The following is a 19340-nucleotide window of genomic DNA, read 5'->3' as shown; positions in this document are numbered from 1 at the left end:
TTGTATCTAGCTAATGAAGATGCTGCCTTCCAGGCTGATATTCTTCTTCCTGGGCATGATGCAAATTATTCAACCTCTATTTTCTTATTTGTAAAATGGGTGGTTTCACACAATGACCTGGCTCATCAGGAGGACTAAATACAATACTTTGTGAAAATCTTGGTATTCTTCAGAACTACTTCCACTAGCCCTCCAGGCTTAAGTGTAAGATGCCCTACCATCTTGTGAAAAGGATGATCTTGACTGTATGCAAAGGCCTATTGGAAGACACAGTAGACTAGTACCCAAACATCCTCTTGTCCTGGATAGTGTTCACACCTATTATAGAACTGACTTCTCTCCTCAGTAGCAAAGGACAGGCTTCATGCAGCAGCCTTTCTAAGACTATGCACTGTGTCACTGGCAGTTCATCATATCCCCAATAGTGCAGCTGTGATAAGAACCAGGTTCTAATTTCCAGAGCAAAGCCAGCAGCAAGTGCTGTCTGTGAAGGCACATACCTCAGTGTCCAGATGCCGTGCTCCTTAAGAAAGTACATGCAAATGCTAATGGACATTTACAAGAACGAAGATACTGCTTAATGTCTCTAAGCTCCAGGGAGTAGGAGATCACAACCCATACCATGTCTTGTTGGCAGGGGAACCTGTACTTCATGTTGTTAAAGAAGTCAAGGATTAGATAGGATTTGTAGAGAATTGATGTATGTAGAAAAGTTAAAAATGCAGTCTGCAGATTGTTGTCCCAAAGCTAGGTTCATACATGGATAGCATGTTTCTATGGATGAGTTCTCCACTGTGCGTGAGCACACCAGAGGAAACGGGTTCTCTCATCATTGGAGGAGCTGTTCCTCTTAGAATCTTGCCATGCATGACTTCCATTTGTGCAGCCACATGTACATCTCCAGATGGCTTACTCTACATGCTGTCTGTCTGGAAGGAGAAGAAAACCTGGGGTTTAGGTACCTTCCTGCTGATATCACAACGGCAAGCAGTGTTCTTTCCTTCATTCTGTATTTTTTTCTTTGAAGGGCCTTCTGATGTCTAGAAACCATGTTGCTTCAGCTATTATATTACTTCAATTTTACCAACACCTCTGAACCATTTTATCAGCACCTACTTTCATTTTCATTTGGTTGTAACTCTTACTACAACACTTGGGAAAAAATATTTTCCAAATACTCTATACATGCCCGCTTCTGAGCCATTGAAACTTTAGAGACTTCACTTGCTAATTTGTGCTTCATGTGCTGATACTATAAATCTGATAACGAATCCAGGTTCCAATGAATTGGGTCTCTAGATAAATTGAGACATAGATCATTCTAAGGTTAAGTTTTTATTGGACAATGAAATGCAGGGAAACTGTTACTTGATTTGACCCAAGTACTTAACTGTTCTGGCTGTCAGTCTTAGGGCTGTTCACCTGAGACTTCGTTGACATAATTGGTTCTGATATTTACCACAGAATCATCAGATGGAAACCGTGTTTAGATAAGCCAGTAGTGGCAAGAAAATGACATCATTTGGATGCAGGGAAGCTCTGATATTCATAGCAGGTAGATAATGATTTTCTACCACAGTTTGTATTCCACATGCTTGGCATTATTTTATGCTTTAGATTTGTTGACTGGCCTGGAGCAATGGATCGATGCTACTAGATGATTGATTGCTGAGTTTTCCAACAACAACAACAACAAAACATATGCTTCATCAAACATTTCATTTAAAAGTCAATACATGATACCAAAGACCTAGAAATGGCATTTTTCTAATGAGTAATTTTATAAATGCACTCACATTTTATATGATTGTAGGACCATGATTTGGACCTCATTTCTCTTATTATTTGCCTGATTGGTTTAATGCTGGCAAAGAAAAGCCAACAACAACAGATGTTCACTGACCATTCTTCTTCATCTGATAACTGAAATAAAATAAATATTCCAATGCAAAATGGACTATTCCCTCTGTTCAATATCCATTTACTTAAAAAATAGTCTTTCAAAATTTTATGCATGCATAAGCTATATTTAGATTGTACCCATCTTTTCCTCTACTTCCAACTCTTCTCAGACACTTCTTTCTTCCAATTTTAACTCCCACTAGTGCTACCCATATGCACAAGCATGTAGAACAGCGTACATTGGAGCCCTGGTCGTCTGTAGCAGGAAATACTAAAGGGAAAATGATTCTCCCACCCTCAGTGGCTATCAGCTCTTACTACCTCCTCAGCTAGTGAGCCCCATCCCTCTTCATGATGCATTAGTTACTGGCTTCATTCTGTGAAGATCTTAAGCTGGCACTATTTCTACCATAAGTTTATGAGGGCAGAGGCCCTGACATGTCCAGAAAGCATTATTTTGCAGCAATCTTCTCCAACCTGTGGCTCTAAAATCTCTCTGCTTTCTCTCCCATGGGGTTTCCTGAGTCTTGGTTTGGAGGGTTGGTGATAACAGATGTCCCATCATTTATGGCTGAATGCTCCACTTTGAACAGCTCTGGGTCCTCTATTTACCGCTATCATACACACACACACACACACACACACACACACACACACACACACGCTTATCTGGTGGGGGATGAGAGTTGTACTAGTCTAGGGATATGGGGAACCCTTTGGCTGGCTTAGACAGTTTTCCTACTGGTGAAACATTGACATAAAGACAATTTCATGGTTGTTACTTGGACCTGTCACTGGTGTTACTAGTTAAGGTCATAGTCCCATCTGACTCTCTTACTGAAATGTGTATCCTGTTTTCAGGGCCAATCTCATGACCACTGTGTTTAATGATGAACATGACTATCTGAGACACTGAAATGAAAACGTTAATTGTAAATGGTAAGAGTTAAATTGGGCTATATCAAAGTCTAGATTTTTGGTTTCAGATGGAGCCAGCAGTGCTTTTAGCAACTTATTACCTCCCATTATTTTTCAGCAACCTTCAGTTTTCCATAAATATATAACTCAAAATTTGCACATTTAAAACAATACTGTTTGAGTGGGCAACTCAGGGTGAGTCACGAAACAGGGGATTAAACTGGAAAAGGGGGTACCTGTTGGCAGAAGCACAGAGCAAATGGGCCTTTTCAGGAAAAGATGAAGCCCTGTAGCTGGATCTACAGCTTGAGCCCATAGTAAAAAATGTTTTTTTCTGCTCTGAAGCATAATCTAGAACCATCTCTTCTGTCCTATCAATATTTTAGTCTCAGCAAGGAGAAATCCCTTGTTCTGCATATCCATCCGAACCAAACTGAACCGGACAGGCCAGCCAGCAGGCCCTTTTCCAAAAACAGAGTTATTCCAAAGTCAGGCAGGGATTTTAGAATTTTGCCATTTGGATCATTGTACTGGTTCAAATGCTCCTAAGTTAAGCCAGTTTAGAACTGATGGTTCTTCATCTGAGACTTTTAATTATGTGCTTTGGGGTTAATAGTTGTATACAGATCCATGTCGGTGTGCATTTATGAGAGTGTTTATATGTTGTCTGTATGTGGTTCCATTTTTGTGTGTTACATAATAATTTAATCAACCTAAAACACTACTCTAAAAAAAAATATGCTGGCAACAAGTGACAAGGGCTGCAAATTTAAGAGAGAAATAAACAAAAGTTGAATCAGGCCAGACCTAAAGCTGCTTATGCTGAAGACTGTCTTGAAGACAGCAATAAGCAAATATTTTGGATTTCAAATGGTCTGGAAGGAATTGCTCAAATGTTGTTTCTGAAAAGGGAGGAAAATCACTTTCTCTAACATTAAACACAAATGCAGTTGAAATGAACTATGTTTATCCTACATATTAAAAGAGAACTTGGAATTTCTTCTTTTAGAAGGAGATCTGGGCCTTGTTTCTAAAGCAACACACAAGATCTTTTTCAGAGAAATGTGGGCATTTACTGTATGTAATTGTGATGGCACTCATAACTTGAAATGTAGTGAGAATATAGTCAGAGAAGAATTACTATAGACGTTTAAGTACTGCCTTTAACAAGACACATGAAAGAGTAATGGTGGAGCTTGAAGGGATTGCAATTATAGCAGTGGTTCTCAACCAAGGGCATGGAAGAAGCTCAGGACAACGTCATTTTAGAATGAACCCGTGTGTGAGTAGATGCTGTTCAAGGGGGAGGGGGAGGCTGCAAGTTGTGGCTCACATTCGTTATCCCAGCACTCAGAAGCCTGCCTCTTACTGCACTGTATCCACAGCCCTCCTCTTACTCTGCTTCAAGACAAGGGCTTACCCAGTTACTTGTGGCAGCTTTGAACTCTCTGTAACCCAGGTAGCACTTGACCTTCTGGTCTCCTAGCCTCCAGCTCCTAAAAACCTGGGGTTCCAGTTCTGTTCAATCAAGACCAGCAAGCCTGTCATTCACTCATGAAGGGCAAATACAATTGTGTCCCAAAATATGTGATGATTTTTTTTTTTTTTTTTTTTGCAAAGTAAAGGAAGGATTTCAGTGGGGCGTGAGTGAGCGAACTCCTCTCTCACTAGCTAATTAGTGACTCTGAGTGCCCCTGTTGCACACATGGGACTTTGGAATTCAATTCTTCAGGAAGTAAACAGACTGTGAGGGTACTGATGGGGTTCTGCCACCCATGCTGTATGACTCCAAATTCTGGCAGCTCATGCTACCAAAGAAATGCAGTGATTCAGGTGGTTTCAGAACACTACTGTGAGAAGCCAGGGATTGCAGGGAAATAATACCTGCAGAATGCAGTGCCTCAGCTACATTCAACAGAAACAATTCCACCTACCTTACCAGCGTATTTCCTGTACCTTACAATGCCCAATGGTATGGATAAATTGTGTGAATACAAGGCAAATAGCATTAAATAAAACTAGGAACAAGGCTTAAATGACTTTTTCTATTTAGGCCTTACATGTCTTTAATATATATTTGTTGCAAAAAAAAAAAGATCTTAAAACTGATCATTTTAACCACTTTTAAGTGCACACAATTTAGTGGCACCAAGAATATTCATATTACTAATGCAACAATCATCACCATCCATCTGCAGAACTTTTTCATCTTTCTGAATGAAAATTCTATACCTACTAAACATGAATTCCTTAATAACTACTGTCCCAGTCCTTAATAACTACTCTTCTACTTTCTGTGTCTAGAATATGGTCACCTTTGTGTGATTGGAATCACTCAGTATCCTGTTGTGCCTAGGTTGTTCTTATAGAATAATGTCTTCAAAGCTCATCCATGTTCTTCCATGGGTCACAGTTTCTTTTAAAGGCGGAGTAACATCCTATTGCATGTTTCTTTTACATTTTGTAAGCATCCACCTCTGTATGGACATAGGGTTGTTCCTACTTTGGCTTCCTTTTGCCTGTGAATTAGCTTTGAATCCTCTTTGGAATTCATTAATATAAGGTATTTTTAGTATTCACTTTTTAGGGTAAGAAAATGACCATAAAGAATCTATGTAGAATTTTCTGGAGGCAAGAGACCCTGGAACCAGGATATCCTCCCACTATGTGCTAAATAGATCATATTTTTGGCTTACGACCCTAGACATCCTTAGCTCCCCTTTCAATGATTTAGGACTGGAAGTTAAGCATGTGCCAATTAAAACGTGGCTGCAGAAAAAAAAATGAATGCTTTACACCAGTACTAATCTTAAGTTGAAACCACTCAACTAGTCACCTAGATAGAGTGTTGGTGTGTGTGTGTGTGTGTGTGTGTGTGTGTGTGTGTATGCCTGTGTGTGTGGTTTTTGTAGCATGACTATGATGTTATCCACATTTGGTAAAAAGGGAAATTAAGGCATTTGTGATTTATAAGTTATTTGAGTAAAGGCATAGAAACCATACCCAAACTCATACTTTCTAATACTGAAGCTTTTGCTGGAAACTGTAGGACAAACATTATCTGCAAAGACTGTGGGGTTCAACATGGAGACTGACAACAGTTACCTTTACAGCAGATACTCTTCTTCCTGAGAAGCTTATAGCAAACCAATCCATTTATCTGGAGGAAATCTGTGCATTACTGAGATCACTTCATCTAATTGTTCCAACTAACAAACTGCAACCTGAGAATGAAATTGCTTCATAAAAGAAGTCGGTTGTGTATGCTGTGGTCAGGCTTGGGAAGGCGTGCTGGTGTGTACATGCCTAACCTCAAGGAGCATCAGTACCTGTGTGGGGTAGAGAGTACATAGATTCGAAGCAAGGTGACTTCAGTGCACCCTGTCTCCCTCTCACTTAGATATCTCATTTTGCGACTTTATTTTCCAATTAGTCTATGAGTGCAATCATTTTTCTTAGGTCATTGCCCAGTGGCCATAAACTCAAATACCCACCTAGTCAAATAGACATATACTATTAAGGTGAAAAAAAATCAGGCATAGGCTTTCCTTTCGAGTGTGACCATCATGGAGAGACAGGCACCCAAGGTTAGGATGAATGTTTAAGGGGTGAATGGAGACATGATGCTAGTCAGTCATCTTCTCATTTCTTGCAGAGTTCCAGGACTGCACGCTCCGAGGAAGACCGTGAAGGCCTCTGGGATGCCTGGGGCCCTTGGAGTGAGTGTTCCCGAACCTGTGGAGGAGGTGCCTCCTATTCCCTGAGACGCTGCCTGAGCAGCAAGTAAGTCCGGTCCCGACTGGGGACTTTAAGAGTCAGAGATAGCTAGATTGAAGCAAGGATTTGTGGGTGGGGTTATGCAAAACATTGTGTTGCTCAGAAAGAACATGATTGGAAGGGAAAGGAAAGTAGGACACAATAAATTACATTGTAGAGGCTTTGGGTTGTTGTTATGACCATCTCTAGGTATTTAGATACTGTTACATAACAAACAAACAAGTCATAAATAAACAAATCACAAGAAAATTAAATCAATTTTATGTAAGGTCTGGAAGAACAAGTTATTATTTGAAATGGTTCTGGACTCATTAGTTAAGATACGGAGCTCTTTGTAGAGTGTGTGACCCATGGTGATAAAAACATCAACATTCCATTGCTAGCAGACAGTTTGCCAATGAATGATATGTTGGCTTTGTCATTATAGGCTATCTAGTAGAAGCTATTCCTTAAGGCTGTTGAGTTCAATAAATGATGGATTTTAATATAAGGTTTGGAAAGATAGAAACTTCAACAGAAACAGTGGTATGACTAGAGAGATAGCCCAGAGACAGAGGTTGCCAATGGCTTCTAGGCGGAATGGAAAATGCCCGGGGCCTTAGAATGGAAAGTTTTTACTAAGAGTAATAATAATTCAAAGCTTCTTTCTGAGCTGTGTGGTCTCATGACTAGACTTGTCTCCAGACTATAAAATATCACGTACCACGGCCGTGTTTTTTAATGAAAGATTTTATTTGACAATGAAAAGTGTTAAAGGCAGGACAAAGAAGGAGCATTTGGTCAATGTCACCGAGCAATAGAAAATGTGGGGCAGAAGAATGCATATGTACACTGATTCTCTTAGACATTTTTAGGCTTTAGCTTTAAAAGTTTTCATACAAGTATATATCGTGTGTTAAGCACACTCCCTGCATACCACCCCACTGTCCTTCTTGGACCCTTTTACTCTTGCAAGTGCCCTTTCTGATCTTAGACAGTTTTACTGCTATTTTCACATCATATGTACACAGACAGGTTTATGTATAACAATGAGAATAAAATATACAGCACTTGTCTTTTTAAGACAAGCAGGATTAAGCCCAGTTGCACAGATTTTCCTGGAAAAGACAAAACTATTCCTTTTGACTGTAAAAATTGTATTATACATATTCTGTATCTGGTCCTCCATTGCTGGGCACTGAAGTTGGTTTCACGACTTAGTGGCTAGTGCTACAGTAAGCTTTGATGTGCACCTGTCTCGGTGATATGTTGACTTGAAATCTTTGGGTAAATACTAAGGAGTGGTCTAGATTTACTTTCTCTTCTTGTCTTATTCCCATAGCTAATACTTTAAGTATAACATTTTATACCAGTGGAGAAAAGAGGTATACTTGTCTTGTTCATGAATTTAGTACCAATGCTTAAGTTTTTCCCAATTAAGTTTACTGTTAGGATTTATATAGAACCTTACCTATCTTGAGGTAAGTTTCCTTTCTCATGAAAGGAAACTGAGTTATGTCAGAACCCTTGAGATCAGTTATCTTGAGATGATGTGATTCTGTATTTACACACATTTGTATGATATAATTTAATGACATACAGGTTGTGTGATCCCTGCATCTCTAGATAAAGCCAACTTGATCCAGCTGAATAATCTTTTCAATATGATCATAGATTCTCTTTGCAATTATTTTATTGAGAACTTTTTCACACATGTTTATCAGGAAGTTTCTCCTGTAATTTTCTTCTTTTCTGCTGTAGCTTTTATGGTTTTAGTATATGGATAATATTGGCTCCATAATGCAAGAGATTGATACCATTCCTTCCTTTTCTGTCCTATGAGGTAATTTAATAAGCATTGCTGTTAACTCTTGATTATTTCTTTTTAAATAACAACCCTATAACAATTTAATAATAAGTTGCCAATATCTGTATCTTTCTTTACCCAGTTACTACAGTCTACAGATCTTTCATCTCCTATGCCAGTAGACAAAAGTTTTCTATTTCTAATGTAATCATTTCTTAATTTTGCTTACCATTTTACAATATTTTTATTATTACAGTTGATTGTTCTTTTAATTACCTTCATCTTGTTCTAGCTCTTCTCATGTCTTCAATGATATTAGAAATAGTTTTTTAAAATATAATTTATTTTACAATACCTTCTTTTCTCCTTAGGTACCTTTTATTTAATATACTTCTTGCTATTTATTTTTTGTTTTGTTGTCTTCACTAATGATCAAACCTGGGTCCCACATGCCAGGGAAGTGCTCTACCAACTGGGATACATCCCAGCTCTCTAATGCCTATTGATCTCTGGCAATCCATTCATTAAGAAAACAGATGAACTATAACATTACTGGAGGATCAGTATATGGGTAGGCTTATTGCCAAATGGAAAGTGGAATTATCTTTGAGGTGAGGGGTATTGTCTAACTCCAACTGGCCTTTCTGAATTGACAAATTTATCTCCAAGCTTTAAATTGTTAAGACCTGCCTTTGTGTGTGACAGTGTTTCTTTCTCCCTTCCAGCTTTCAACATACATTCTTTGTTCTGTACAGTGTTTTAGCTATAACATAATGATGGCAGGCTGGAGGGGGGGATCTTTTCTGCTGTTGTATCTTTGGTATTTTAAACACCCCCTGAACATAAATGAAAACCTCTTCTCTAAAACTAGGATTCATAATCCTCTAAGTCAACTTAGCAAAGTGCATCTGAACTCACAAAGACTGAGGCAGCATGCATAGGGCTTGCTCAGGTCTGCACCTGGTCCTCAGTATATATTATGGCTTGTAGTTTAGAGTTTTTATAGGGCTTCTGAGTGTGTAAACAAGTGGGTATCTGATTCTCATGCCTCCTCCTCTTGGGCTCTTTTCTTTCTGTTGGTTTGTCTTGTCCAACTTTTATATGATTTTTTTATCTTATTATATTTTATTTTGTTATGTTTTGTTGTTATCACTTAGAAACCTTTTGTTTTCTAAGGAGAGAAAGAAAGAGAGTGGAGCTGGAAGGTAGAGGAAGTCAGGAGGAATATAAAGGAGTAGAGAAGAAAGGGAAGAGAAACTATAATTAGAATACATTGTATGAGAAAATAATCTATTTTCAATAAAATGGAGAAATATAAAATGTTTTCTATGTCTTTAGCAAGAAATTCCTCTCCTTCTTTGCCTATGCTCTACAGATTTGATCTTTTCATAGTGCTCATATAGGTCTTATGAGCTCTAGCATACATTTAAATATATCTATTTTCACCAGTGTCTCCAAGCTTCCTAGTTCCTCCACCTTGTTTTAAGCACTGATATTCTGTCTTCTCCTTGACCCTTGCTGTTAGCCAGACTTCCCATGGCGCCTTTTGTTTGGTGTGTTGAGTTTTCCATTTCCAGTGTATTTTTCTTCAGTATTTCACATTACTGAATTTTACTCTCATGTCCTGTATTGACCTCCTTCCTTTATCCAGATGTTTGTTTGTGTTCTTTGAGAATTTGTGTTTCTTTGATTTCTTCTAACATTCTTCTGAATTTTTTTTGTGATTTTTTTTCCCCTGAGTTTACTCCCACTGGAACCATTAATGTTGAGTTAGTGATGTTTTGGAGGTGTCATGTTACCATGGTTGTTCATGCTTCCTGTGAGTTTTGCATTGAGGCTTATATGTGTGGAATTGGGCTATTGGTTGAAATCTTTCTTTCAATTATTTTTAGTTCTCATCAGGAGTGTCTGCAATGGTCAAGACACATGAAGTTATAGCAGGGTTGAGATGTTGTTTCCTCTGCTAGACTGGGATTCAGGGTACCAAGCTTGTTCCGCAGATCTCCCTAGATGATAGAATACTTCTGTAAAAACAGTTACTATCAAAGGGTAGATTTACTGTATATGTACACAAATAGCCAAATAAAAATATAATAATTCTTTGAGCCCCAATCACTTTAAGGAGCAAATAAACATGGATAGTCCTATGTACATTAATATATTAGTTGGCATGTGTAAGAACAGAAGAAAAACTTGGCAGACTGATTTGTAATAGATGTATAAGAACAAAGAGAATAAAAACGTACATAGATGTGAGAATAGAAGGGATGGGGAGGGCATGATGCCTTTTGGGTAAAGAATGAAAAGAGAGGGAAAGACATGTGATCAGATATGCTAATACAGTTAAACAACCTGCACTCTCAAGACACTGAGACATAGAAGCTCTGTAAACCCAACTAGATTGTGTGGTTTAGGAAAGCCTGTGCAAGGGAAGTAGAACAAGGAAAGAATGAGATCTGGGGAAAGACTCAGAGAGAGAACAAGCACAGAGCAGGACAGGGCTGCCTGGTCAATTCATATTGGGTACCAAGTAAAGGAGGAGCAAATATGAGAAGGGCTAGATGTGGGATGGGTGTGGATGCCGTCTGCCCTACTTTCTGCTTCCAGTCTCTGGGCATTCTCTTCTGGGATGCTAGGTGTGTGTCATACCTCTCAACCTCTTTTTGGTGCATCTATGATGCTGTCCATGCCTCTGAGTAGTCACTCAAGTTGCTGTTGTCACCTGGGCTGACCTTTGGAAGATCAAACTACAGATATTGAGCCTTCAGAGAGTCAATGGTGCTAGTTACAATTCCTGGTGGTCCTTCAGGAGACCACTTGTAAATTCTGGACTCACCCCAGGTATCTTTATTGTACTTTAGGTCATATACACTTGTCCTGTCTTCATTGGCTGGGTTACAAATGTTGACCTAGCCCTCGTGCTAGCCTTCTTCATGTGCCCCAGACAAGGTGAATCCTCAGCTCATGTTCCTGTAGACTGTAGCTCTTATAAGAGTTCCACTCTGCTGAATACTGCACAGTGCTGAGAGTTCCTTCCTTGGTAACTAGAGCTGTTCTGTTGGCTAGCCTTGCAGCATCGTGCAGTTCTGTGACACTTTTTTGGAGTTTTCTGGGAGTGTGGTTTACAGAGGGTCTCAGGCCACCAAGTGGCTGACTCAACAGGGGTCTATTTTAAATGGCATCCAGAACTGCTCTATCCAAGTGCCAAATGCCAAACAGGGTTTCCCTAGTGTTTCTTCTCCCTCTGCCAGTGGTGCTGGGTATCTTTTGTTTGGCTCTCTTCTCTTTGTCTGCCCTTTAAAATGTTGCTGAAAGTACAGCACTGATTTTCTGAGCCCCTCTGCTCCTTCTTCCTCAGAGTAGGGAGCCCTCCAAAACTGAGCCAATTTTTCAGTCACAACAGACATTCTCTCTTTGTAGAGCTCCCTTTTGTACATCTATTATAGTTGGATGTACTCAGTGTTTTCTGACAGCTGTCAGCAGACGTTCCTCAGTTTTTTTCCCTGGGTACCTAGCTAGTCATGTCTGCATGTTGCCAGCTGTATTATGACTCATGTCCTTCATTTCTTCACATTTCATAAACATACAGTGAAAGTATGAGATGCAAGTTGGAGAATGAATATATATATATATATATATATATATATATATATATATATATATATATCTTGAGATCAGACTGTGAGTCCTAGTCATCTTGTTTTTCTCATGGGTTCTTCATAGAAACTAGAAGCCTGATTGGTGGATTTGGCTAAATCTTGAGATCCAGCAAAGATCCAGCAAAGGGAACAATTTTGGCTCCTAACAGGTTTTCATAGAAAGTGCCATATGCTGTAAAACATGACCAGAAGACATACTTTCCCAGATACAAAACCAGTCATTTGTCCACTGTGGTAATTGGTGTTTTCCTTCAGTATTTCACATTACTGAATTTCATTCTCATGTCCTGTATGACCATTGGATCATTTCCACTGACAAGTTTCTCTTCTTTTAATTCCAGCTGCTTATTACCCAGAACGTTGAACCGACAGAATAGACTTTTTATTTATTTATTTATTTATTTATTCTTGTTAAACTTCTTTTTTTTCTTTTTTCTTTTATTGGATATTTTATTTACATCTCAGATGCTATCTCCTTTCCCCATACCCCCCCCCCCAGAAGACCCCTATCCCATTCCCCCTTTTCCTTTTTGCCTTTATACACTTTTTAAAAATGTTAATCAAAGGCTTTATAAGTTTGATAATGCTCAAACCCAATACCCAACCTATATATATCAACTATCTTTGACTGGTGGAGACATGTGAACATCTGCCTTGATACCCCCCTCTCTTTCTCTCTCTTACTCTCTCTCATCACCTAGCTTCTCCTCTCCTTCTTCTCCTCCTCTCCTTTTTTTTTGTTTTGTTTTTTTTATTGGATATTTTATTTACATTTCAGATGCCATCCCCTTTCCCTATTTCCCCTCCCTAGAAAACCCCTATCCAATACCCCTTCTCCTTTTTGCTGTTATACAATTTTTTTTAATGTTAACCAATGGCTTTATAAATTTGGTAATGCTCAATATCAATCAGAAGTGTAACCTAATACCCAACCTAGATATATCAACTATCTTTGACTGGAGGAGACATGTGAACATCTGCCTCCATGTCTGGCCCCCCTCTCTCTTTCTCTCTCATCACCTAGCTCCTCCTCTCCTTCTCCTCCTCCTCTCCTTACTCGTCCTCTCCTTACTCCTCCTCTCCTTACACCTCCCACCTTAGCTCCTTCTACATGTCACCCTTCCTGTTAAAATAAAACTTTTCTCTCAAAATACAGTTAGAGCATAACTATATCAATTTATGTCAGTAAGGTGCAAGATAGACCTAATACCCAGTCCATCATTTTGTTGACTAAGCAGAACCTCTGTTATCTCTCCTAAATAAAAGACGTAGTTCTGAACCTGGCTTTTTTTTTTTTTTTTTTTTTTTTTTTTTTTGGCTTTAGAATGAATGTCAGCTAAAAACCATCCTCTCAAATCTTTTCTCTCAAAGTAAATAGCAAGGATTGGCTATGAGACTATAAGTTTTCAACCCCATCAGAAATCCAGAATGACTGAGTTAACTGAAATTATGGGAAGTACAAAGCATAGCTTCTAAAACATAGCCAATTTATAGAGACTGCTGAACACCTGGACGGTCCCTATACTACAGAACTTTGGAGCATCTGATCTTCAGCCTTCTGGCCAAGGATCATTTGACAGACCTAGTGATGGAGAATTATTAAGGGCTGATTACTCTGTCTTGGCAGATATAATCAGTCGACCATTCTGCAAGTGTGTCCTTTTCTGGACAGTGATTTGTCTGTAGATGGAAAGAGGCAATTCTTGCCTAGTGGCTGACTCACCACAATTGGAATAACTCCAAAGATGCTCAATTTCTTCTTAGAATCCAAGACAGGAGGAAGCTGTCAGGAGCAGACAGGTCTCTAATCAAAATGAACATTAATACAGAAATGTTTGTAACATCAATTCTGTGGATTTCTGATGTTTTGAAAATCAACTATTAATGGAAGGCAATCTGGACTGTTGTCTGTTAACTCCTCTCAGCCATTTCTAAAGAAAATATAGAAAACACCCTAACAATAAACTCAAAGCCATGAATTTGCTATAGGCCCTTAACTCACAGGCTAACCATCTAAAATAAGTTTAAAAAGTTAAAGAAAGACTGGGTCTAAGCCTTGTATTCCTAAATGTGTTATACAGGCGCAATGCCTATGATAGTAACAATATTAATCTCACTTTTATATTAATAAGAAGCTCGTACCAATGAAAACCTTAAATTTGAAATCAAAGTAAATTTTGTACCATTTAAGAAATTATATCTTCATCTTAATAACAATTATACATATTTCTACCAGTAGGTTATGGCTATGCAATAAATCCTAGCTAATCCTCCCTGTTCCACCAAAACCACTACTTTTCCCTAGAAAGACAGCCCAATATTAACCACCTCAGTCCCCAAGCCCAGGGAATAGTGGCGCCGACTCTTCATTAACTTCTTCAACCTGATTATGAGTGTTGAGATTTTAGAAGAAGGGTTGGGGAAAGAGTAAATTGATAAGCCTCTGACACTGTGTCTTCACTGCATCCAGCTGGAATTCCAGGACATCAGAGGTTTGAGCAGGTCTGCTCAGCTTGCCTGATGAGTAGATACACCAAGGCTCTGTATTCTGCAATATACAATTCTCAAAACAAATTTTAGTATCAAGATAATTGTTTGTTTGAATTCTGGAATCTAGTCTTCTGGTGGCCTGCCTCTGTCATGTCTAATCCATATAATTCTGGGAGTTTCTATGAGGGTATGCTCCCACCATCCTCCCATTTTTGCCTTCCTGCTCTCAAATTTCCCAACATCAGGGAATCCAAACTTTCGGGCACCTAGGCCCTCCACTTCCATTTATGCCTAATCCCTTACCCCATTCTCCCCCTCCAATTACCTTGAGGGTGTGCTCCCACCATCATCTCATTCCCACCTCCCTGCTCTTGCAATTCCCCAACACTAGGGAATCCAAACTTTCAGATACCAAGGCTGTCCACTTCCACTGATGCCTGACAAGGCCACCCTCAACTACCTATACAGGCGGAGCCATGAGTCCCCCTCTTTGTGTTCTCGGGCTGGATATTTTAGAATGGCTACTCCAGCTTGTTTCTTAGGGCTATTTGCTTGAAAAATTGTTTTCTAGCCTTTTACTCTAAGGTAGAGTCTGTCTTTGTGCTGAGGTATGTTTCCTGTATGCAGCAAAATGCTGGGTCCCGCTTATGTATCTAGCCCATTAGCCTATGTCTTTTAATTGGGGAACTGAGTTCATTGATGTTAAGAGATATTAAGGAACACTGATTGTTGTCTCCTGTTATTTTTGTTATTAGAGGTGAAGTTATCTTTGTGTGGCTATCTTCTTTTGAATCTGTTGGAAGAGGGTTACTTTCTTGCTCTTTCTAGGGTATAATTTCCCTCCTTGTATTGAAGCTTTCCTGCTAATATCCTTTGTAATGCTGGGTTTGTGGAAAGATATTGTGTAAATTTGGTTTTGCCATGGAATATCTTGATTTCTCCATCTATGGTAATTGCTGGGTTTTGAGTTATGAGTTTTGAGTTTTGCTGGGTATAGTAGCCTGGGCTGGCATTTGTGTTCTCTTAGGGTCTGTATGACATCTGTCCAGCATCTTCTAGCTTTTATAATCTCTGGTGAGAAGTCTGGTGTAATTCTGATAGGTCTGCCTTTATATCTTACTTGGCCTTTCTCCCTTACTGCATTTAATATTTTTTCTTTGTTTTGTGCACTTGGTGTTTTGATTACTATGTGATGGGAGGTATTTCTTTTCTGGTCTAGTCTATTTGGTGTTCTATAGGCTTCTTGTATGTTTATGGGCATCTCGTTATTTAGATTAGGGAAGTTTTCTTCTATAATTTTGTTGAAGATATTTATTGGCCCTTTAAGTTGGGGATCTTCACTCTCATCTATACCTATTATCCTTAGGTTTGGTCTCCTCATTGTGTCCTGGATTTCCTGGATATTTTGTGTTAAGAACTTTTTGCATTTTGTATTTTCTTTGACAGTTGTGTTGATATTTTCTATGGTATCTTCTGCACCTGACATTCTCTCTTCTATCTCTTATATTCTGTTGGTGATGCTTGTGTCTATGACTCCTAATTTCTTTCCTAGGTTTTCTATCTCCAGCGTAGTCTCCCTTTGTGATTTCTTGATTGTTTCTACTTCCATTTTTATGTCCTGGCTGGTTTTGTTCAATTCTTTCACCTGTTTGGTTGTGTTCTCTTGTAATTCTTTAAGGGATCTTTGTGTTTCCTCTTTAAGGCTACCTGTCTACCTGTGTTCTCCTCAAATTCTTTGAGAGTGTTATTTATGTCCTTCTTAAAGTCCTCTATCATCATCATTAGAAGTGATTTTAAATCTGAATCGTGCTTTCCTGGTGATATGGGGAATTCAGGACTTTCTAGTGTGGGAGAACTAGGTCCTAATGATGCCAAGTACCCTGGGTTACTGATGCTTATGTTCTTGTGTTTGCCTTTTGCCATCTGTATCTCCTTAGTGCTATCTGCCCTGTCCCTGACTGGAGCCTGTCTTTCCTATTATCTTGGTTGTATCAGAACTTTGTGGGGTGGGTGTAACTACTGGGGTAAGTGCTGGGGCCTAAAATCTGCTCAGTGCTCAAGCACAGACAGGATGCTACCCAGGTTAGAGCTCTAGGAGCCCCGTTTCCTCTGGGTTCTTAGAGATTGGGGGCAGAGCTACCAACCAAGATCTGCTCAGTGCTCTAGCCCAGACCAGAAGGAACCAGTGCCCTGGGCCGGGAGTGATTTCCTGGGTCCTTGTGGGTCCCGGTTACTCCCTGTTTGGGGTGAACGTTGCTGTCTGCTTACCGAAGATACTGCTGGGGTTAGAGTTCCTGGGAGCCCAGCTTCCTCTGGGTTCTGTGTGATTGGGGGCAGAGTTGCCACCCATGATCTGCTCAGTTCCTGGGCTCAGGCTGGAAGGCTAGACTTTTTTATTTTTTAACTTGTGATTCACCTGTTTTCTTAATCTTAAACATAAAAGAGCTTACTAAATCGACAATACATGATGCTACATGCTGATAACATGACTGATAATAATCTGACATCAGTACCAGCAAAATGTACAAATTTGGAATGTGTCTGTTATCTAGGTTTTTTTCTTCCTTCCAATTAGCATATTTGACTATTCAATGAGAATGAGCCAAAACATGTAACTCACAGAAGACCTAAGAAGGGGTGAGGATTTTCCTATTACTCTAGTGATGTGAATGTTATATTGTATTGGAAACTTTAAATGAGTGATGCCAAGAAGAAATGCAGGGAAAACATTTCAATCACAAGTCAGATTCTGTCATTCAGCAAACAGTCAAGCAGTGAGGGCATGTGAAGTTCAGTCCTGCAAGTTTACCATTGTTGTGCAGATAAGTTTATGCTAAACTATTCAGGTCTTGCTCCTCTTGAGATAAACAACATAGGGGTTGACTCCATCTGTGATTGAAGAGGGATTTCTGAGAACAGAATCCCACAACTGAACCTTAATTAGCCTATTATGCCCTGGTGGCATAAACTGGCTCACTACAGATTTTACAAAGAGGGAAAGTAACATTGAATTATCTCTTGGGGTAAATTGATTCTGTGGGATCTACATATCCAAGACAATTTAAAAATACAAAGTGGCCCTGAAAATATCTTCATGATTTTGACACAGTGTGTCATCCCACTGAAGCCATGTTTAGTTTATCATGTATCCAGCCACAATAATGCTCTATAACAACCACTGTATTTCAGTAAAATATGAGATAAAGGTGGAGCTTGGTGAGATAGTTCTGAGGACCTTGGGTGTGCTTGACTACATATTTGTGTAGATAGGTGCTTGCTGATCTACACTGGCTTAATCTGTTCCTATGTAGGCAATGCACCTCTGCTCCATGTTTACCTGATTCTCCAACAAACTATACTAGATATATTTCCTGGATGATCTCTCTCTCTCTCTCTCTCTCTCTCTCTCTCTCTCTCTCTCTCTCTTTCTCTCTTTCTCTCTTTCTTCTTTCCTCTCTCCTCTCTTTCTCTGGGGAGAGGTGTGTAATCAATATATCCCAGCACGCTTCTCAAATCTTTATTTGCTGGTATCCCATTATCCAAACTAAGAGTCTTTGGAAGAGAAAGCTAAAACAGGAAAAGCATGTCAAAGGTGTCAAGAAGACACGGAACTGAGAGAGACCATAATCGAAGTCTATCATAAGTGAACATCTGTGGCTTTTTTTTAAATGTGTTTTTTAAAAGGACAAAGTAATTATCAGGTCCTCTCTCAACTCCCTATTACAAATTTAAGCATCTTGATTCAGCTCACTCACTTTTCTATGTGAAAAGTGTATAAGTGTATCACTCCTTAGAGGCTAATGAGTGAGACGTGGGCAGTGTTCAAAGTCAGGCCAAATAAATCCAAATAAGTGACCTTGTGAATGACATATTTTAGCCCTGGCCATATGATCTCTTAGGTCACTTTCAAGTGTGAATCTTCTAGATCTATCAGTAATAATTATTCTACTTCAAGCATGATAAACTATAAATGGAGTTAGATTTATCTGATTTTATGGTGTAGATGGCAAACTCTAAGTTTCTGGAGCTAATGGTGTCCTCCAGCAGATTGAATGCTTGGTAAAAGCCTTCTTTAACCTGTGTGGAGAATATCCCAAGTGTTCATTTGATAATTACATGGAAAGGGAAATCAGCAGAGGCTAAGCCAACAATCAATGCTTAATGTTGGGAAAGCCAGGCACTGGAAGACCCTGGCTGAGCACAGACCTTTCCTGGCTTGTTCTGGTTACTTTTCTAGATAGGGCTGGATTTGCCTAATATGTGGTATTGGAGCAGTCAGAGTTACTTCTACTAGGGACCCTCATTTGACCCTATGGCCTTTGGTGATTTCTGTATGACTAGATACAGTTTCACTGAATAACTCCCATAAGGTGGCTATTGCTTATCTTATATCACCAAGTGAAACATAATATTTGTTATTATTTTTTACTTGTACTTGGTGGTGGTACTTTATTTTATTTCCAGTAAATTAAGCAATTAGCCAACTACCTAGAAAACCTTGGGCTTTCCTTTCCAGTTCTTCACCCTTCTCATAAACTATGCTGAACTGTTTACAGTGAATTCATCGTCCTGCTTTCCCTTTAAATTTGATAGTACATATCCATCTCTGAGGATTCCAGATTTGTCTTCAGTCAGTTCACTTAGCTTTCCCCTTAAGGAGTTCCAGATGCCTAAGGCATTTAATACTATGAGTCACATCATCTGTACCAATGTGTTAGGTCTGAGCCAAGTCCTAGGTCAAGAGGGAAACTGCAGCTCGTTTGAGACGGCAATGGGTCAAATAGCTGTATGTTCTTAAGAACAAAGTT

General features: G+C 39.2%; 1 protein-coding gene across 4 annotated transcripts in view; it reads left to right on the top strand.

Moving 5' to 3' along the window:
* The window catches only part of Adamtsl1 (ADAMTS like 1), an 877745-nt gene that overhangs the window by 518548 nt on the left and 339857 nt on the right, over positions 1-19340 (top strand). For all 4 annotated transcript variants that reach the window (XM_076934699.1, XM_076934698.1, XM_076934696.1 and 1 more), the window contains one exon: positions 6476-6603. In XM_076934699.1, the coding sequence (XP_076790814.1) occupies positions 6476-6603 (128 nt within the window). The remainder of the gene's footprint in view (positions 1-6475; positions 6604-19340) is intronic.

This window comes from Arvicanthis niloticus, chromosome 5 (genome assembly GCF_011762505.2).
Source record: "Arvicanthis niloticus isolate mArvNil1 chromosome 5, mArvNil1.pat.X, whole genome shotgun sequence".
Taxonomy (NCBI): Eukaryota; Metazoa; Chordata; class Mammalia; order Rodentia; family Muridae; genus Arvicanthis; species Arvicanthis niloticus.
Note: the sequence above shows the minus strand (reverse complement) of the source record. Positions and strands in the feature narration are given on the sequence as shown.